At 39.0% G+C, this 23,191-nt stretch overlaps 1 protein-coding gene across 5 annotated transcripts in view; it reads left to right on the forward strand.

Annotated features, from left to right (window-relative positions):
- LOC122566163 (diuretic hormone receptor-like) overlaps positions 1-23,191 on the forward strand; it is a 78,666-nt gene that overhangs the window by 13,702 nt on the left and 41,773 nt on the right. For 3 of the 5 annotated variants that reach the window (XM_043723010.1, XM_043723009.1, XM_043723011.1), the window contains one exon: positions 178-4,989. The exons of 1 other annotated variant lie outside the window; for it this stretch is intronic. In XM_043723010.1, the coding sequence (XP_043578945.1) occupies positions 4,704-4,989 (286 nt within the window). In that variant the 5' untranslated portion in view covers positions 178-4,703. The remainder of the gene's footprint in view (positions 1-177; positions 4,990-23,191) is intronic. One more of the 5 variants, XM_043723008.1, reaches the window with a different exon arrangement.

Below are 23,191 nucleotides of genomic sequence, written 5' to 3' on the forward strand. Positions count from 1 at the left end.
TTGAAAGTCGTTAAAGGATAATTCCTATCGTAATCAGACGCGTTAGTTTGAATTTTTTCCACCGATACTCGGTAACGAATATCGGTCGAACGAATTTTCTCTGGGTGAAGGTTGACCCGTGCCACATGTTCGGTAATCGATGACGTTTCTGATACAGGTCGGTCGTCTTAATTGCAGGTGTCAACGAAATCTCGATTCGAGTCGTCAACGTATGAAAAAGGAAGAAAGGTATCAGGAAGAAGACGGACGTAGTCTCAAGTTCTCTAGAAGAACGTCACCACGAATATTGTTCCTGAAGAATGAGAACAACTATATAAGTATAATATTTGGACATCCGCGGAAATTTGATCAAAAAGTTGATATTTTTCTCATATTTTCAAAGTTATCATCAAAGAATGTTTCTCTACCGTTGATTCTTTGTTTCTTGCCATAACCGAGGTCGAATGTTCCGTTGTTAAACTGAAACAAAAAATATATCTGCACCAGCGATGTTTATCCGTAGCAGATAGCCGATACTCCACGCACCTGCACATAGTTGCACCAACATAGTATAATCAAGCATTTTTTTTTTTAATTTTACATCGACTTTTTGAAAAATACAGACCGACTCATAATAGAACACGATCAATCTCGCGTCACCATCTACGCGAAACATGAAAGCGTTAAAGCCAAAGAAAATAATCAAGCAGAAAAGAAGTTTTAAAGTAAAGTGTAAAGTAAAGTAATCGGAACAAATTCAGAGAGAAGAAAAGGTGGAAACGAGCGCCTGAAACGATAACAGATCACCCATACAAGGATAAACGGTGGCTAAAAAAGAAGACGAGAAAAAGAAAAAGAAAAAGGAAAGAAAGGATCAGAGTAAAAAGATTGTAAAGGCGAAGAAGCAGGTGAAACAGCAGTACGAACGAAGCTTATGGGGGTAAAGTGAGTTGAACGCGAGCAGAGGATAAATAAGGACGAGCAAAACGTGGAGGCAGAGGAGAAGAGAGAGGATAATGGTGGCGCATGCTCCTCCTCGTTGTGCACGTATCGTGGAGCAGGCAGTTGCCCTCGTCGGCTCCAGGTACACGCGAAAATCCATATCGGCGCCGTGTAGCGTCTCCTACGGCCGTTGACAGACTCCGCGGACACGCCAGAACCTCTCGATCAGGCGTCGCAGTGAGCGTCGCGACGCAGCTTCCTCGACACTTCCGCGCCGCTCCTACGGAGTAGCCTCTTACACTGCTTCGAGCACGTGCCTCAAACAGTCGCGTGTCACTGCTCGCCAGCGGAATACTAAACTGCCACGGAATTAACTTTTAAACAATATTTCACCAGTTTTCAAGCTCATTTGTTTTCATCGATAGCATTTATTTGAAAGAAATTCGTCTCGTTTGGGAAACCAAGTGGTAATTAGGAGAAATTGGAAAGGACGCTGCTAGGTCGAAGGATAAATAGATGGGAATTTCGAAGATATTATTTATATCTTAAGGAAGTTGGTCGTTCGAAGTAAAGTGTTATTTAGAGATAATTAAAAAATATGTATCGTTTGGAAGAAGGAAGTGGTACTTAAGAATATTTGGAGGGATAGACGTTGCTGGATCAAAATATGAATGTAAATAGAAATGTTAATAATATTATTTGCTTTAAGGAAATTTATTCGTCGGAAGAGCGGAAGGATATTTAAGAGGAATCGAAAGGTTGGATGTCGCCAAAATTATGGATAAATATGAATTTCGAAGATGTTTATTATAGAGAAATATAAATTACAAGAATATTATTTATCCGAAACAAATTGATCGTTTGGAGATACACAGTGGTAATTAGAAGCTATTAAAAGGTGCTTATTGTGGAACGTTGCTGAATGATAATACAAATGAACATGAACTATTCGCAAAAGTATCGTTTATTTCAAGGAAATTCGTCGCTCGAAGAAAGGAAATATTAAATGGGAACAATGAAAAGATGTTTTTATAAAGGCATGAACAAATACGAGTTCGAAGGAGATAAGTGCTAATTATAAATAAATCGCAAGATGTTTATGGAATTATGAACAAATATAAATACTAAGGATGTAGTTCATCTCGAAGAGGTTCGTCCTTTAAAACGATGATTTAATATGAATAAGTATAACTGTCGGAGGTATTATTTGCTGCAGAACAGGTAGAGAAACAGCGCGGTAATGAAAAAGTCAATGAAAAAGTCGAAGATGGTTAAATTGGTACACGAATAATACGTGTGAACACCTACGTTCGAAGAACATTTGTAAAACGCGAACGCAGAAGATCCGAAGCTGATGGAAGAGATAGCAATAGCGATCGGATAAGAAAGTCGATGGTATTCCACGAGGAGCGATAAATGTAAAAAGTTTGAGTACTGTCGCGTAGAGGTAACCAAAGAACCGTGAAACGAAGAATCGTAAGAAACCTGGCAAGGTTTCAGGCGAAACTTTGTTAAGATTTCTAAGAAAATAAAGGAATCTTCGAGGTGGTGTAATTTGTACGTTGTAGAAACACCGAGTCACACGAGGAACGTACTTTCAGAGAGGATTTTACGATGGTATCGTGAAAAGGATAGCCAGTTGGAAAGAGTCGCGTCTACGAAAGGACTAGGAAACGGGAGCCTAACTTGCAGGCCAGGTTAACAAATAGCTAAATTACAAAGTGAATGGACCAAGTTTTGAAACTCATTTACGAAACTACCGACTATCAATTATAAGGAGCTGTGAACTTCCTTCTATGTTCGAAGGAGTCGGCAATAACCCCTGGTATCGACCAATACCATTCCCTGGAGCAGTTGAAATCAGGCACGAATACGCGCGTTAACCGAGTGGGTTCTCGAAACATCTCCCTCGAGGGTTTGCCGATAGTCTCTCGCGAAATTAGTACACTATCGAAACGTGGAACTGATCGAAGCCGGCCTTTGTTACTGGTTTTCAGCGCGATGCTCGCAATGTTAACGCGCGGACAATAGGCGAACTTCGTCTCCAACTGTTAGTGCTGGATCTGATGGACGCCTTGCCGCCAGTAGTTCGGTAATTGGCTTTGCGTTTCAAACGGTTCGCCTAATGGCTGTCGAGTGCCGCTTTCAAACGGATCGACCAGTTGCAGCAGACTGTTTTATAAACCGTACTACTCGTACCACTGTACGTTATCATATTTAAAGCGTAAAAGCTAGATCGTCGAGGATTTTAAGATCAAAGATCGTTTAGTAAACGGAGGACTAGAGAAATAGCAACGAACCAAAAGAAAATTCCTTGCTCTAGAAAAGGAAGCATCTCCAAGCCCGTCATAAGTCAATCTGATTTCGTCGTGTTCCTAGAAATTACAAAACGAAGGCTCTCACCTTTTGGTCAGACTCCGTGCAACCGAGATATTCCGAAGCTGGGAAGCTCCGGTGGAAAGCTTCAAAGAGGAATCCTATGTCGCGGTATCCCGTGCCTGGAGCGCGGAATTTAACGGGCTTGCGGGGATTTCTGGAAACTCTATTCGATCGTAACATTTCGATATATAGATAAATATAGAGAGAAGTTTTCTGATAAGGTCTTGTACAACGTATTAACGGGAATCGGCAGGATACCAAATAGAAATCCTAAGGAAAAAGCGTGTGTGCGAGGATGAAACGTTTCTCGGGGTCTTTTTATCGCTACGCTCGTGTCCTCTGATATTGGACGAAAGGAAGAAAAAAAGGTCCTTGAGCATTAACCCATGGAATTCAATGGCCGCGAGGAATCAAAAACGTTTGCTTGATCGTAATATTTCCAGATCATTTTCAATATCGTAAATAGATAAGAGAAAAAAAAGAAGCGTGCGTATTAAATCAAAAGGAGACAGAGAGAAAATTAAACGAGTCCCAGAAACCCCTAATTTATATTACAAAAAATTCAAGATGCTTTGTATGATCATATTTCGAAATGTAAATGGACATATTATATCAAGAAGCTTCTCGATAAGATCTTATATCAGGTATTAACGAGGACGAGGAGAGGATACGAGCAGAAATTCGCGTGAGCGTGCGTAGAAAGATTAAAGACTCTTTGGGGCCCTCTCGTTGTTACGCTTGCCCTGTGCTCTTCGAGTAAAAGGAGGAAAAGGACTCCTCTAGGATTAACCGACCCTCCTTTAATGGCAAAGGATTTAGGGGGATCAGCGAGCATTAGTCGGCGAATCTCGCGGTTGGCCAGGAATACTATCTTCGGTCTCGTTTCTCGCGAACAACACCAGGTTTGGGGAAATAATTGCGTGTCAGTCGGTTGGTGAAAAATAGAGTCCCTAGAGATTAACCGCGCATCTTTATAGAACTACGTGAAAGGAATGGTCCGCTCGTAATCGACGTTTTCGCCGCGTGTCACACATTCCACGACCTTGTCCACGACTGCTGCTCGAAACCTAAACGACGTATATGGTCCTCGTTATGCCCTTGTGAAACGCAAAATTACGTTGCGCTCCTCGGCAAATTTCCAAAAATCAACGATGCGTAACGCGTAATGATAACGAACCAACGACATCGCGATATCTTCTTCTAAGAGGAACATGGTACACTTATAAACCGAGAAATAATTCCTATAAACAATTCGGCAAGGGCGCTAGGCTGCTATAAAGATAAGAGTGAATCCGTGTCGTTTTCACTTTTTGCTTCCGCCCAGACAAAGTCGAGTCTCGCGAAAAGGAAGCAACTTGATCGAGAGGGCCAATAAGACGAACAGTGTTTAGTTTGTGGCCGGTATGGAGTGGCAAGAGAATAACGAGAGCGTCTTCGACACCGGCAATTACGTGCTGAACACTTTGTATTATATCAGTAAGCTGAACGAATCGGTGAATCCCGAGGCGATCAAGTGCCTCGAGCGCAAACAGGAAGAGCTGCAGCTGTTGTCTCTTGGGACGCAGCAGGAGGATCAAGGATGCGAAATCAGCTGGGATTCTTTATTGTGTTGGCCGAGAACACCTCCCGGTACACTGGCCACGTTACCATGCTTCGAGGAACTGAATGGAATACGCTACGACAGCAGCCGTGAGTAACAAATGCTATTTGGTATTGCGATCGACAGTATCCCAAAATGGTTATTTTCTTTCTCCGGTTGGTTTCGTTCGTGGAATGGTTAATGGTTGGTCGTGGAAAACGAAATTCTGCGATCGGATATCGAATATACTTGTGCGATTTGATTTTGTTGTGTAATTTATTCGATTAAGTAATCGAATTTTTCTTTTTCCGGTATTGAGATAATTTCTATGTTCTATGTTCTGGCTGAAAATTGATCTTTCAGGTCTTGTTCAAACGGATGCGGTTATAAATCACGTATCTTTCAAAATTTATCTCTCAAATTTATCTAAGCTTCTATTTTTGCTTCGTACGTGTGACATAAATTTTACCTGAAAATTCAATTTAACAAAAACACCGGACAGCAGCTACCGGTGACTCGTTTTGATACGTTAGGCGCGCATATTTAAAGAAAAGCTGTTTCAATTAGTTTAATGGTCACGTGGTTAGACGCAGAATTAAAAATGTGGTTTATACGATAATACGATTCCAAGTGCGGGGGAAGTTCAAGTAAAATTAATTAACGTTCATTTTATCAAATATATAGCTATCTATCCACGTAATTAATATCCGTATTTACCCACACTTATATGCTTCATACCCTCCACGTCGAAGCTATTAATCTCACCGAAAATATTAACTTACAAATTTCATTATTTTCCATTCCGTACAGCCTCAAAGATAACGATATTTTAAACAAAAAAAATAATTTGATCGCCGGAAAAATTCTATTTCGGATTATTTGTTAAGTAGGATTGGACGTCGATCTGTTCGTTCGAAACCACATCGATTTGATTCTTTGAAATCTAAAAGGTTCAAGTAAGAAAAAATCGGGTAGAAAGGATTCAGGTTATCGGATTAAAGGGGAACGGCTTAAAACCTTTTTATCGATTTTCTATCCCCAAATATTCATCAATTGCAGGATATCTACAAGGTTTTCGTAGTGGCAAGAGCGTAATTATGATTTAAGTCGTTTTCCATATCTGAGTAATATTTGTCTTTTATGAAACATCACCTTGTAACTATTGTTTCTCGATCAATTTCGTTTCCTAAAAACGTAATTTCATCTAGGAAAGAGCAATCCCATCTTGTGTCGCGTATAATGCTTTCTTACGTAGAATATAAAGTGCATTGTCATCAACAGCGCTATTCGCTTGAAGTGTATAGTTGCATAGTTAAAATTGTTGTTAGCGGGAACGTTAAGAGCAAATTAACATTTTATGGATCTTATTTTCCATAAAACTCGAGTTTTAAAACACGCCATCAACGTTGGCGAGAGACAAGCTTGAAACGCCCGTTCTATCGTTTTTAATTAAATCGTTAAGCAACCGCTACATTCGTTCGTTTCTACTTTTCTGCCTTTCTGTCTCTTTCCTTTTTTCGTAATAAAGAACAATACGAGATCTTTCCATTCGTCGTAGAAGATCGTCAGCGAGTCGCTTTCTTACTCGGTTTATTTTATTCGAAATCGCGTGACTTTTTCTGCCGTGAAATTGAAAAACACACGACGTGAAGTTCTCGAAATGTTTTGATGAATATCAACATATGGTCGGTAAATAAATACCATTCGTCACATATACAGTGAAAAAAGAACGAAATCGATTAAAAATGTACAGAGTATAGAAAGACGCATTTGTCGATATGATCGAGATTTAAAATTGAAATTTTCAAGATAAACGAGAAGTTTTTAGGCGGGAAATGTTCTTTTTCTGTTAATAGATACGAGTAAGGATGATAGAAAATACGTAATAAAATAAAAAGTAGTAATTTCTTTCGATCAAACAGTTTGGATTCTTGTGTTTGGTATAAAAGAAAGTTGGTAGAAGCCAAGAAAAAGCATACAATTGTTCGTTTTTGATCGATGTGGCGAGTAACCATAATAAAAGTCATTCTGTGTGCATGCGGCAACACAACTATCACGTAACTCGGAGAATAATTGAAGTGAAAGGAATACGTACATCCACCTTTGTGTTACTTTATTCGAGCATAAGACGAGCATACAAATTCGCGATTGTGTTATTCGTATCGAATATGAAAAATATCAAAGGTCGTATATCTATAAACGGTATTTCACAAAGTCAAATTATTTACATTTCTTCAAAATCTTTCCATTTTATTTCCTCTGAAATCTTTTTTTAAAATTTCGCCATATTTTTCATTTCCGATCACTGCTTTTCAGCCATTTATTGATTTGTCCAGTTAATAATTTCTCCGTTCGCGACCGATAACTGTTATCGCTGGTTTTCAATTCTTAATTTTCCGCTGCATCGTGTAACCCATAGCTTTCATCGTTAATCTTCGCTTACCAATTCACGCTGTTCGCTATTCACCTCGCAATCCGAATATAAAGTTTGGAATACTAAATAAATCTTCAATGGCCAATTCAAAAGGCTTCGACAGCGATATCCAATTTCTGAATTCTAAATTAGCCTGTTACACGAAATGCAGCCTTTATCCCCTGATTTCCATAAAATGCTCTATCTTTCTTTCGCCTCTTGAGCGATGTTGAGGAAACATTTTATATACGAGGGAAGCTCTCTTGGTTTATTCGATAAAAAATGACGAAGATTTTCTTCTATCGATAAATTTTACTAACAAGATAATGTCTTATTACGTAATTCGGGAGACACTTCTTTGCTTTCCACGAAAAGCCAATCATTTTTATGCTGTGTCAGTTTCAAAGCAACGACACGATATCTGATATGACTTACACGAAACCGAAACTAATCAACTTGATGAAAATTAATCATTTCGTTTTATAAAAGTTAACCATTTTAAATCACGTATAAGATGGGGCACGTAAGATGTTACAAGCTGTTTTCTCGGAACTAGCGCAGATATCGATTTATTTCTTTTGTTTCTTCTTCAATCGAACGTAAACCGAACGTCTCATTTCGCTCCGAAGAAAAACAAGCGAGCGAGAAACCTCTTGTTCTCTAAGAACCTCTAGAATTTAACGAGAAAGAAGCAAGTATGCATTCGCGATGACTTGAGAGAAAACAGCTTGCGACACTTTTACGTAGCTCGCCTTGCTGTCTTCTATTTACAATTAAAGTTGAAAAATCTAGAGCAAGTGAATTTGATCGATTCAGTTTGCGGCTGTACGCGTAAAATGAATTTGCAGATTACAATTAAATTCGAAAGTATGCAAACCAATTTCAAAACTTTTACCCACTTTCTGCCAAGGCCGAGTAGAAGAAAGCGGCAGACGAGCGCGTTTTCCTAAACGTTTCGCGTAATTTAAAATGCTCGTCGAAAGAAATCCCTTTGCGTGCGGTCGCGCCTCGAAATAACGAGGAAAGGAACGTCGCAACATGGAAAATGGCAATAACGGTCTAGCAAAGCCCTAAAGATCGCTTTTTCTCCCCTTTTCCTCGCCGACTACAATCGATACCAACGCCGGATCGTAAACGCTTGCCACGTTTCTGACGTGAGTAGCTTCTGCTTTAATGATCCACTCTTTCCTCGTCTGTAACGCCAGATCCATAAGACTGCCTTGTACACAAACCTTCGAGGAATATTAAATCTCGATTTCTATACGCTCGAGCGTATCGAGCAACAGTACGATATATCGGCGTCCTATGAAACGCAAGTTATATCGGGCCACGTTCGATTTGGAACTGTAACTGCGCGTATTTTCACCATTGAGCGGCACGCGGTATTGACGAACTATGATTGAAACGTTAACGCTTTACTTTCTTTTTTTTTTTCTGAAAAAAATTCTTGCTTTTTTTACGTTACGTTCATCTTTTAGTAGAAATTGTTGAAAATTGTGGATCTTAATCGCCGAAATAAATGTATAGGAACACTTAGATTACACTTAGAATTGATATGAAAATAGTTTCACATTTATTTAATATATGATTTACAAGATATTCGTCGATACATATTTGCACGCGTCTCGGTACTCTCTTCGTCTCATCATCTTCTTTACCCCATTAGTTTCCCAATTACTTGACACGACGGATCAGATCCGCAGACTAAAAAGACATTACTCTTTAGATTTAAGCATTAGATTCAACTAGAATCAAACATACAATAAACACTTATTATCCAAGTTACAGTACCACGCTAAAATAATTTACTTATAATTCTCAATAAGAATTGATTGTAAAAATTCTACCAAGTAAAAAAAAAATCTTCTTTACCACGCTACCAACGGAACAGTTGCATTCGTCTGTTTTACGAGACGCTGTGCATGCACATACTCCCACTATTTACCAAATATCCAGCTGGGCAAATTGTAAAGTACAAATTAAATAATAAAAAAAAAAACATATTCCCACACACTCATAGTCATATATGCGTGTCACTACTACGCAGCTAATCTAGTGTAGCACACAAAATTACACATGTCTCAACAGAGATCAAACTTTCGGTCGTGTTGATTCAAAACGAGCACGATGTTGGCGGGTGACATGCATTATACGGGGTGATACTGGAAAGAACCGCTCACAAAGGTAGCTTTGTTTATCGAATCGTGTAATATTCGTAGAGAGTACGATACATCGAAACCATTCAAGCAACCAGCATCGAGCATTTTGGAATTGTTTGTTATTTAAAAATATATATGGCTAGATGCTATATGAGTAACCAATCGGTATTGTTATTACGCCGTGAATATTTTCCTCGGAAGTCTGTAGGAATTGTTAATAGATAATTAAAGAGTTAACATGTAAATACCGAACCGAGCAGGACAATGTAACGATACGATCTTTAATAACACACGGTAGAATATCAGATATTCTAATTAACAACGAACAAGTGCGCTTGAAAATATATATAACTTGTACGTGCGTTCATTTATTTTATTCAGCGAGCAGGTCTCTTAACCGAGTGATATTCTTTAGATATAAATTGAAATTTTTCAACCTTTTATTCGAATGTAAATCTCATTTTGTGGAAAATGTTTATACACCGCAGATGAATTTTCTGTCAATTATAGACGATAAACAATATTTTTTTTCATAAAGAATCTGCATATTGTATATGTCGAAGAATATGCAAAGAGAATACTTGAGCGCGTGTGTGCCGTGTGGAACAGAAAAAGGCGGACTAGGAGAAGGTTAAAACGGGTCCAGAATTCGTTAGAATTTCATAGAGGAAAATTGTTATAGGAAAGCGTAGAGGATGTTTCACGGTTCGTTTACATTTTTTTCTCCAAAAATGCGGCTTATGTTTCTTTCCAAACTGCATAGCAAATGAAGTAACTTGAATCCTAACAAAAATTATTCTTGACGTTTAATTTAATCTAGATTTATTCGAAGCGAATAAAAGATAACAATTCAATAAACAACTGCCAGGCATTCAGCAGCGATAACAAACTTGCAACTGCATTATAGGCCTTCGATTTAAAATTCGGTATTTTATCTCTTTCGTTCTTTCTTCATCGACTGTGCTTTAACGCAATCATCTTGATAAATGAACCAATCGAAACAGATTCGTAACAATCGTCCTTCCGATTACGAACAACAAGAATCGATAGGAAACAATGGAATCGTTTTTTCAAGTTTGCTGGTTGGCGAAACGATGGAATCGATTGGTATTATCGGGAATTACGAACTAATTCGCGCAGGAAAAAACGCGTGTCGACGACGTTAATGGTTTTCAAATCCTCGCCATGAATATTCATTTAAAAAGACGATGACCGCGTATTTGCGATGACCTACAGTGCTAACAGAATGAGGAATACCCGGTGACCACAATTTACTCTCCGCTGACATTACACAACGCTAATGTAATTTGATCTTAAATGGCGGGACCGGCTGCACGACCGGCTACTTCCATAATTAACTTCGCGTCGTGCACGATCGCGCCTCCCTTTCTAATTAAAAACGAAATCCAGTCACTTAGCAAGTTATTGAAACGACGGAAAACACGAAACTGTTTTCTCCAACAGTATCTCGTTGGTATCGAACAAACATCTTTTATTCGTGTTTAATTATTAGACCGTAAATTTTGATGCGTTTACGAGTAATCGAAGGATATAGAAATACGTAGAACGCGTATAAAATGCAAAAGGGAAAATATTTATTTGTCACTGAATTCGATATTTCTATCGATTTAAACAAACGTCGATAAGTGTTGGAAGAACAACGTTGGAACACGTGGAAAAGAATCAGTTGAGCGCAACAGAAAATCGACGAATCGTTCGATCATTACCAAACGCTTCATACAATGCCATGCAACGAGACAATGGATCTTGTAGCTGGTTATTTCCTCTGATTTATGACGCGAGCATACGATATCCATAAATGTAACAGACTCACGTGTACGTCGCTATTTCACGGAATAGAAGACTTGGTTACGCGTTATGTACGTGTACTCCTCTCGTACGCGTATGTCGTACGTGTATTGCCGTACATGTTACGTAGATGCACGTGCACGAGAAGAGCGGTAATATAATAGTCGCCAGATTGTTCGAGTTTTACGACAGCATTACGTATGTATTCGACGACAGAGCGCTAAAAGGGAATCTTGGTTACAAAACGTCGCGTCTGAAATTCCTTCTGTATCCTCATGAATGCTCAATTTGACCAGCGATTCGTCAAAAAGTGTGCTATTGAACGATCCAAATGGCACGGAATGGAGCGTGCTTTTCATCGGTTTTCTTATTGTACGCGAGCGGTTTCGAGCCAACCGCGCGAATGAATATCGAATACCATCGAATACCGCAGATTCATATCGCGACGCAATAATTCTATTTCGTAAATCGTATCTCTACAAATTACTAAATATTTACGTAGAATTTTCTTATTAAAGGTTGCGCTTCTCTGTATTCCGCCGTGTGTGGAAATTTAATTAATTCGAATGGAATATCTTTGAAGTTGCTTGAACAGAGACAGAAATTTTTGGGAAATTGGTTATTCCGTTATGGACTAACGATACACGGTGAGACGAGTGTAGAATTAGTTAAATGGTACTGCGCAAAAAGTAATTGTATAGTACGTGAATAATTTGTCTGCCATCCAAAGCGGGTCTGCTACATACAATATCTCCTTTGTTTTTAAATGTTTAAATGGTTTCGAAAGAGGAAAGTAGTTTTTCATCCGTACGTCGTTTCATACGACGATAAAATAAGAAATACTGCACGATGAAATTACAATGGGACACGAGGGTGCACGAGATAGTGGGTTAAAATTAATCTTTCCACTGCAACGCAATGAAACGAGCGTTAAAACGATTACGTCCGAAATGAAAATTAATTTCAAGAAATTACGTGTAGTCCTGTCGTTCGTACATCTCGTTACACTTTTTACAAGGAATTTATTTTCAACGAACTAATTCTGCCTCAGGTGTTTCGTAAGACCGCGAAATGCTTCTGAAACTCGATCACGTTGCAGAAACCTTCTCGCAATACGAGTTCGTGTTCACACGCTGTCTCAATGAAATGCTAATTCTAGCTTTATGTATGCATTGTAGCACTGTACAGACTTATTCAACGTTCGACAACAATTATGTATAATTCTGTAATTAACAGTTTCTATGTCAAACATGCCTTTGTCTATGTTTCAAAGTGGGAACGACGATAAATAGAATTTGATTTCTTTTATGTTTAATAGAAACGAATTTAAATCACAATTTATAAAATCGATCGATACGTAGGAGACTCGATAGGACGGAAAACGACAGGGTGCTAAGTTTTGAAAACTCGGAACATTTTGATCGTGTTACAGTTAACAACTTCATAGCTCGGTGAGATTCATAGGTCATCGTGAATAACGTTTGGAAAGTTTTAGCTACACGTGCTTGTGCCGCGTTATAAGCGTGCCAATCTCAAAACTTATATAACAGAAAATGTTATTTTGTCAACATAGATGCAGAAATTTCCTGTCTATCGAGAACTGTGGAAAAGTTCACTTTGATTTGTCGGGAAATTAACGAGAGTTTCGTGCGAATCAGACCTGCATTTTTCAAGAAAATCTACTTTATTACTTCGCAGTCTTTTCTTTGATATCGAATAGGTAAGGCTCTAAGACACTGTAACTCTAAGATGTTATATAGGTAAAACTCTAATTAAATGTAAAATTCGAGTTCAAGGACCAAGAAGTTTATATTAGGTTGTCCGAAAAGTGTCTTTCTTTCGTAATCGTGTTTTTTACAACAGTGCACCTTCGTAAAAACGTAAAACCAAGTCTGTAAAATGTCGCGGTGTTTATCTCAACAGAACAAACTGGATCGTATGTAATTCGACAAAATAATATAAAACAAAAACCTTGTGTGTCTATTATTTCCTCCTATATAAAACGAAAGAAACTTTTCGAACAACCTAATAGTTGTACGACGTGAGGTCATGCAGCAGATCATATTACAAATTTGTAAATCCTTCTCATGTGAAACTCGCTGAAAGATTTTCCCCGCATTCTGACGGTGTTCGATCGATTTACAATTTAATGTTCACGACTAGACATAAATCCAATCACGATCATCGGCCTGTGAGGTTTCCAGCTAATGTATAAAGATTCAAGGATATCGCAACTCAATTTCTTTCTTTCCACCGACTCGCGTTGTTACCATAATCGACGTCTTTTCTTTCGGATGTTCCGAAGCGCTCGAGATCATATACCGAATTATCTGCTAACTCTAGAACTCAAAAACGTTGGATCTTTAAACATATAATTAAATAGTTGAAAGTAGATTTATTTGTGAACAATACGTAGATAATAATAGAAATAAAGAAAAGAAGGAAAAAGATAGAGAGAAGAGATATTTTGTCAAGAAACTTACGTTTGGAAGTACATTCTCGTATACAGAATAAACGTTATCTAAATCACGATTTTATAGATTTTATTAGTACGCAAGGTACATAGAGTTACGATGAGTTAGATTAAATTAAAGAACATGGTTCAGTTCGTGCAACTGTTTGCTTGGTTAAACGACAAGCTTTTGAAAATCACAGTTTGGTGCAAATATTTCCGTAACCTGACCTATTGATTTTTTAAATATTCGCTTCATTCTTAAATGAAAAATGTATTCCATGTTTAAGAAAGATGGTAATCTTACACAAATCTAGAGAATACATAGCACGCTTCAACTAGTCGAGTTTTAATTAAATCTTTTCGATACAAATGTCCTGGGACATGGCGGAGATTACTACGAGGATATTTATTTCGCAGTGCTGATTTACTCTTTTAATAAGCATAAATTCTCTCTTTGCGCTTTATGACGGCACGTATTTCCGTGTTCCGACGCTAGAAAGTTACTTCAATATGTTCCACTACTAAGAAGCAAATTTTCAAAACAGAAGTATCATGTCGCGTAGAAAGTTTGGCAGATAAAAGTTGCTTCGGCTGAGAGTTTGAAATGGTCAGTGAACAGTGAAATAGATGTTTAGAAAACAGTTGTGTACACTGGATACGAGTTTGAGCTATTTATTATTTAAGTAGATCGCTCGCTATCGTTCAAGGGGAAAATATATTGCGCGATTAAAGCGAAACAAGGCAAAGATAAAACAAAGTAAAGTAAAATATAAATATAATAGCAAAAAATACATATCAGTAAAAGCGTGCGGCTGATTTTCCAAAGTCCCACCTTTCGACCTCTCGACGATATCGGCAATATAAAATTGCGTTGATCTGTCCTTTGAAAAACTCGCTAGATTTCCCCTCGACCAAAATACCAAAATACGTCGAACCAACGATCGCTTTCATCTGCCCTTTGTACTCTTTCACGACTTCCGGAAGTAGTTTCCATTTCACTCGTCGACGAAATTTCGACGTGGCTTTCGAGCTGTAACAAATTCTCAAAATGTGTGCAGGATTTTTACGAGTTACTTTCATCCCGCTTATTTTTAGGACGATAATAAAACTATTCGAGAAGAAATACGGACTTATATTCCTTAACTTGCAACGAAAAAGCTGGCTACAAATTACAATTACCCTCGGATCTCTCGTTTCAGAAGAATAGAAGAAATCTCAGTGAGCTGTCCTTTTCTCTCGATTTCGAATTCGAAGTTGTACACCGTTCGTCGTGAAAGATTTACGCGCATCACCGAACCCGTGAAATACGTCGATCCGTTTGGAATTTTTATGGAATGCTTAAAATTTCAAATAAATTCCCCGGAATACACATTTTTTTTTTTTTAAGAAAATCGTGGAAATATTTCGGATACATTGTCGTTGTTCATCACAATAGGAAATGGTTTCATTTCGGTGTGGATGAGTAGCAAATGTTTCTTTTATTGATGTTTTTAAACGCGTTCGTTTAGTACCAAATTTAATCGAGGATTACCGAGATAATTACAAACGTTATTGGAGGATATGAGTGACAAAATATTATCTTCAGCTTTAATCGACATCCAAGTAAAAATGCAAAGTTCATGCTTTTTCACTTTTATACTCGCCGCAGTTTTACGTTGTATTTTCAAACGGTAATGTAGCTTTTTTTATACAGTCATTCATTTTCGACCTGATAGGACTTTCTCGTCGAAGGAAATATTCATTCGCTACGAACTTGTTGGTAGAACTACTGAAAGGGGTTTAACCTGGTCAACAACATTGACCGTGGAAAAAACGAAATTGAACGTTCATAGATAGTCATCGTAAAACGACGTCAAACTTTTATCGCTTCTGTTATTTATTAAAACGCGTGGAATAAAGGTTTATTAAAAAGCACGGGAGATTAAAGAAATACTTTGTCGAAGGGGTTGCGATCTAGAAATATCCCTGTCTAAGTATAAACTTCGTTGGCACTTTGTTTCTTAATTTTTATCTGATTACTTCAGCTTATCTGTGGTATCAGTATTTTAAATTATCTTCTTCGTAATATAATATACTTCATCGCAATATATTTCGTATGTTTTGATTCATTGTGTACCTAAAATTGATTTTACTTTTTGTTTCATGCGTTTAGTTATATTTGGATTAAATCAATACTATCGAGTAGTCCTATCGGTGCCGCAAAATACAGGTTCGCCTGTTCTAAATTATAAATAATGCGTAGGAATATGAAGGCGAAAGATTGACGAGCGTGCGTGCCAAGGACACTTTCCGATCATTTATTTTTCTCTTCAAAATGCCATTTGATATCTCCTTCATCGTAACATTGAGGTATTTACCATGATCGACGTCGTAAATAAATTAGGCAAATAGCACCTGAACTCTATCGAATATTAATAGAAATAAAAGTTAGTAAACTATGGTGAAAATCAAAAGCGTAGATCTCTCGAAGTAGTCATGAAATCTAATATATTAAATGATAGATTTAAGAAAGAATATTAATAATTCTTCTTTGTGTTTGAAAGAGGAGAACCTATTCTAATAGCAAATATTGCAAAGTGAAAGAAACAAAAGTCAGAGTATCGCTGTCTAAAGTATCGCAATTTTCGATGTTGGCGACGGTTATAATAGAATTTATGCGCAAATCGTGGGAGATTGGTGGGTGTACTAACGTTATTAGCGAAGGAAGCTTAGGAAGAACCCTCGGAAACCATTAAAGGACATTTTAGAGGCACTCCTGTTTGAAAAGAGCCACTGAGATACCGCTAAATTACTGTCGCTAAATTAATTAAGACGCAATGCTTGTTCAAAATTAATGAAATCACTGTGCACGAGGCAAATGATTGTCGGAAATAATTTGCACATATTATAGTAATATTATGCGATTATGTCTCGAATCGACGTATATACTGACAATGTTCATGGTACTGCGACAAATCGCGATGAATATACGCTTGGAAATTTTAATTTATTAATCGATCGAAGGTTATCGTCGAAGAATCCTGTTTCAGGAATTACTAAGATTTAAACGAATCTAGGACTTAATTTAACGAAAAATCGTATTTAAGTGACCTCGATCGAGTAAATCGTAGTAAGAATATTTTATATTAGATATTTAAGAAATGTATCAATATTCATTTCTATTCAGGAGAAAATTATTCTATTCAAAACTTTTACGCGAATAAAGACTTTGTACATATTTATTGCATACTAAGTAATTCGTGAGATAAACGATCCTAAACATTTGTACGTAGGATAATAATCGCGAAATCACTATCAATCTCGCCTGAGCTTTGACCTGACCTGAACCCGTAATCTCAGACACTTGTGCACTCTGCTATTAATCATGCGAGTACGAACAGTGAATTTCCTTTCCTTCGCGCTTCGTTTGATCCTTCAGATTGAATGGACGTTTCTTGCGAAACTTATGAAAAATTTGATGCTAAAATTAGTGTCGATACTTGATGCGCTTCATTTGTCATTGAGAATTGTTCATTTTGTCGGATCATTTACTGCAAGGAACTGAAACTTCACACTCTCGTCTCTTTCATAAAAGTTCGAAGAGAAATTTCTTAGAAAATGTACAATATAAAATAATTTGTCAGTTTTGGAGCAAAGATTTTATTCAAATTTAGTATATTATTTTATTCGTGGATTTGTATTAATAATTTTCACTGAATGTGAAAATTCTATCATTTGATATTTTTCTGTTACTGTATCTTATTTGTGGGAGAAACCAAACCATGACGCCAACGTGGCGTTATCAGCTATCGACCTGTTAAATTGCTTTTTATTGCCGAAACGTAAGATCGAATATTCGTCGTTTTTCTATAACCGCTAAAATTATACTTCATTCAATGATATTATCTTTGATACCGGATTTTCCGCCCTGTAGAATTGATGCCATTAAGAGCTAAATCGATTTGAAAGCATGGATGATAACATCACAGATGTGACGTTCGATAAATTGTGGTTCTGTTTCTAGTTTCGAGCGGATCGTTACGAATATCGAATATTCTGTGGAGGGCAACGATGAACGACAACCAAGTTCACGTTAAATCGGCTCGAAAATTAGGTCAGAGCCACGTTTCTGCACCGCAATGTTTTCAGACGAAATTATCGAGCTCCTAATGGCCGAGTCGATTTAACGATCCATTGGCGACCGTATGAAAATTAGTTTACACGCTGGAAAATCGACGTTAAACGTTTCATTTCAAGATCGCGGATCTCTTCTACTCCTAATTTTCCTTGCTTCCATGTAACTTGCTTGCTTCAAAATGTTTGACGTTCTTTTAACAGAAATTTCTATTTTACCTTCAAACTTTACGATCTGAATTTAAGATAGAAAAAAGTCGTCTCATAATTTTACAAATAGTTTTCGCTCATACGTGTCCGGACACTGATTGATTTGTAATAACAATATGTGACTTATCAAAATATACAAATTAATAATGAATTAGTAATTCAAAGAAAAAAAACGGTATTAATTTGTTCTGTTTTTTGCTATCAAATTTCTAGAACAATCAAGTAACTGTGTACAGACTTGATAATTTCTTTGTTGGCTACATCTAACGACCAATGCAATTTTTGTCACAAGTCAGCGAATTTAAGTTTGACTAATTTCGAGCACGAATGGCAAATTGTGTAGCAAACTCAATTCCGAATAACAAAAAGACAGAACTATAGCCTTCGTATTTTATTGATTTATAATTTAATTTACCATGGTAGATCTGAATTTCAAAGAACGAGGCACGTAATTAACGAAGACACATAATTGGATAATCTGTATATTTTATGCTCATATTTTGCGCTAATTGGTTTTATTGATTAAAACATAATACCAAATTTCGTATTTTTTCATAAACGAATGTATCTCATAGTAAATTCTATATATATATATAATAGTAAAGAATTTTTTCAGTTACCATAATTTGAACATACACTACGCTCGTTCAGTTGATGAGATCATAAGTTTCGTTTCACAAGATAAACACGTTACAATACTCTGCTGGATCATGTGCAACCACAATTATTTACTGGTCCGCTAACCTACGTCCACAATCAATCGCTAAATGATGATTGATCACATTAAACGAGACAACAATTCCCATTGCATAGTTACATCATTTAATTCAAGCGTCAGCATCAACAATGACCAAACAATTGATAGTGAATTGTATATTAGTCGAAATCCTGATTTATGACAGATTCGCTAATTTACGTACAAATGTTTTTCCAGTCGTCAGATATGAACGGTACCTTCAAAACTGTACAATTGTTTAAAGGTCGTTCCAACAATGAAAAATTTCAAAACTTGAAGCTTTTCGCGTGTCTTATTACGAAGTACTATCTTTAGCACAAAGCGTTATTCACGTTTTACCTTTAGTGATTTGTATCATGTTCCCTTTGTTATTTTCTATATTGGAGATAGAGTCAAAATGCCTTTGGTTGCAATTTTTAATAAAAAAACATTTAAAAACCAAAGAAACGGTTTTTTTATTTTTGAAGCATTATTTCAATTACTGAATGAAATATGCTGGCTGCTTTTTGTACAATTTTTGGTATTGATTAATTTGAAGAAATAAAAAATAGAAAAAAATAGTAGTTAAACCGTTTAACTAATTCAGTTTATCCAAATTAGATTTTATTTAAATACAATAATACTCTGTTTGTCTATTGAAAGAATTGAAAACAATGGAATATCTAATTCTCTCATAGCCGTACCTTTCTTTTGTATCTTTTTTATTTTTCACTGAAACGAAAAGTTCAAAGGTGTACGTGTTCAATATCAGTCGAGGTCCTGCTCTATATTGTTTACCGTATTTTGTGTCAGTCGCTTTATAGAGTCCAGGAAGTGTTTCTAGCTGGGCTGGCTCAGTAAATATCTCCTCATGAGACCCATTTTATACGCGTGATCACGTACATATTTTATCACTAACCAAACCACGTTTTCCTTAATACTCCAGGTAGCCACTTGGAGAAACTCATAGCGCACTTCACCTATAAATGATGAACTTCCATTTGGATAAATCCTAACTTTAATGTATCAAATAATTAGTATTCAGTGCGACTTTAACTTGATTTTCAGGGATTTTGACCTTTACAAATTGTCGACAGATTCTTATCGGATAAATTGTTCAACCAACACTGTTCGGGTTCGTTCGACCAGAGATTCAAATTTCTCATGGGATAATTATTTTTACGAAATCATTCTATGCTATTTTTCTCGAGCAGTCGTGTAAATGAAACGAATGATCATCGGAAATAGAATATCCATGCTACTGGGTCACGTGCGATATGTATTAGGTTGTCCGAAAAGTGTCTATCTTTTACAGAGACGTCTTTTACAACAACGCATCTTTATACAAACATGAAACTTAATCTGTCTTATTTTGTTAGAACAAAATGGATCATACGTAATTCGACAAAATAATGTAAAACGAAAAATGTTGCGCATCCATTATTTTCTTATGAAATGAAATTTATAAAGGAAACCTATCGTTTCCGGAAAATTAAGCGAATTTGCCATTTGCGGTCGTAACGCCCCGTTCTGGTATCCCCTAGTATCGTAGTAAATTAACGACGTACTAACCAGTGACTCGGTTTGATAATAATTATTCCGTAGATCGTCATCATGCGGTTGCCTAAATACACACAACACGCCATTTACACATTTATTCACGCACAGCAGACGCACGTTAGCTTGATCCAGGAAGTGATCTGTTACCGCTCGCAATTTGAACTGGTGGTAATCAACATTTAAGTATTATTCCCACAACAGACATTATACTATAGTAGCTGTTATTTGAACGTTGGGGAATTGTCTGGTTTCTACAATTTTTATGAAAAACCATCGCCAATGAGGGATAATTACATAGAAAATATAAATATTCCACAAAGACGAAGAAACTATATTCTTCATAAAGCAGAATCCGACGTAATCTAAATTAGTTAACCAAATCGCAATACGGTAAATTAGAGTGTACTTATCTTCTATGCAAACGAAGTTAAGATTATTAGAGAGAATTAAGCACTGTTTAAATTAAAGAGAAAATTAGAAGAAAGAGCACTATACAAAATAGAAAAAGGGAAAAAATATTTTAGTCTCTCAAAATTACACCTTGTAAAACTATATCTACCTCCTGTTTAAAAACAATATAGCAAATAGCACCAATTTATACCTTTTTCTTTTTTTTTTTTTGCACGTGGAGAAATCCTCATGGACACTCCGCTTCTGCTAATAATCGGCAACAGCAGAGTAGTGTCAGACTCTTACCGACTAAAACTCCACGATGACCATCCTACGCGTATGACAGGAGTGCTCCAGGAACCTCTTATAAATTATCTTTCCGTTGCACCCCCCTCCCGCATCCTCTTGTTCGAGCCAGTCCTAAAAATTCCCTGATTGTTGAATTTGGTGCTAGGAGCAATGGCCATCCTCCCTTCTAGTCGCGATCCGTTGGGACGGCGATAACGCGGCTCCAGGCCGCCTGACCGCTATTCCCCTCCATCGCGTTATCCTACAAGGGTGAGAGTTTCTTTTTCTCTCTGCTTTCTGCTCGTTTCTTTGCGAACATAACTCGCTCGCAGAAGAGGCGGACAGCCTCATATTCCTGTGGCTCGCTCAGCATCGCTTCTATGATCGCCGAGGGGGTCAGTTTCTCGCCTATGACGAGCCGTAGGGCGTAGCGGGACAGCTCCCACGCCGGACAAAGCTCCAGCGTGTGCTGCGCCGTGTCCCTGCCCTCCCCACAGTGGTGACAGATTTCCGTCGTCTCCCGTCCGATTTTCATCAGGTACTCGTCGAACACGCCGTGTCCTGTGAGAACCTGGGTCATCCTGTAGGTGAGCGGGAGGCCGCGACGGCTTCTCATTTGGGATGACCGCCTCCGCGCCTCTGTGTTCGCCTCCCTCGTTGATCAGCTGGGATCGCCACTGGTCCCACGCGTCTTCGTCAGCGGTTCCTAGGTCGTCTGGGACCGCCTGCTCAGCCGAATCCCCTCTCGGGTCCCACATTCTCATGCAGGCGTATTTTCTCTTAAACACCAAAGCCCGAAGCTCCCACGGGGGAGACGCGGCCAGGACGGTCGCTGACGCGTGGGACACCGTTCGGTATCCTCTGGCGATTCTGATGGCGGTTACCCTGTGCAGCCTTCTGAGAAGCAGGATGCTGCGGCGGTTCGACATCAGATCGTCTAACCCACACCGGGGCCCCGTACATCACTCGGGACCAAACGACGCCCTCGTATCATCGGCGCACCACGACTCCCGCCCCGCCGATGTTCGGCAGCAGGCTGCACAAGGCGTTGGCAGCCACCGACACTTTCGGGATCAGGGAGTCGAAGTGCGACTCGAACGTCCACTGGCTGTCGATGACGAGACCCAAGTATCTCATTCGAGGTCCTACTCTGGCGGTTTCTCCCGCCATGCTTATGCTCAGACCGGGCGGAGCAGTCCCTCGCCTATTCTTGTTGTAGAACCAGATGGCCTCCGACTTCGCAGGGGAGACCCTCAGGCCCAGTCCGCGCACAGCACGTATCGCGCAGGCCGTTGCGACTTCGCCGATGCGCAACGTCTCGTGCCACCCGCGATTTCCGACCAAGATCAGAGTGTCGTCAGCGTAGCACACCATGGCACGCCCGGAGGCAGCGGGCAGCGCAGTACCTCATCGTATGTGATGATCCACAAGATCGGCCCCAACACCGAGCCCTGCGGAACGCCGCGCTCGAAGGGCCGCCTTTCCTCCCCCTCCCTGCTGGCGTAGCATACCCACCTGTCGTCCCACGGCATGGAGTTAAACGCGTTGACGATTTCCAGAGACAGCGCCAACGCCACGCCGTCCCGGGAAACCATGTCTTCCGTGAGTGTCCGTACGCGCCTGACTGCGTCGATCGTCGAGCGTCCTTTCCGGAAGCCGTACTGGCTTTCGTTCCAGATGGGCGGCGACGACTCTCTCAAGGAGCTTGACAACCTCGTCCAGTAGGCATATCGGCTGTTACGCCGACGGCGAATTCGTCGGTCGGCCCTCTTTACGGAGCAAGACCAGCCTCGTCGTCCGCCATGCCCGGGGGTAGACTCTCTCTCTCAGACATCTCGTGTAGAGGCGCTGAAGTTTGGGAGCCATGACCCCCATCACTTCCCCCCAGATCCGGCCCGGGATTCCGTCCGGGCCCGGCGCCACATCTGGTCGCCTCCCACAGCTCTTCCTCCGTGACTTCCCAATCATCTATCCATTCTACCGTCCGAGTTATTTCCCGCGACTGTTTTGCCGCACTGTCCTCTTACGGGGAGAAGAGCGCCCCGATGATCTGCAGCAGCAGCGCCGGTTCCATCTCCGTCATTACCAGAGGGCCCTTCGCGCGAAGTTTTCGTGTCACCGTCCTGTATGGCCTTCCCCATGGATCGGACTCGACTGCTTACCAATTTATACCTATTGGGTTGGCAACTAAGTTATTGCG

Source organism: Bombus pyrosoma, linkage group LG3, assembly GCF_014825855.1.
Source record: "Bombus pyrosoma isolate SC7728 linkage group LG3, ASM1482585v1, whole genome shotgun sequence".
In the NCBI taxonomy this organism is placed as follows: domain Eukaryota; kingdom Metazoa; phylum Arthropoda; class Insecta; order Hymenoptera; family Apidae; genus Bombus; species Bombus pyrosoma.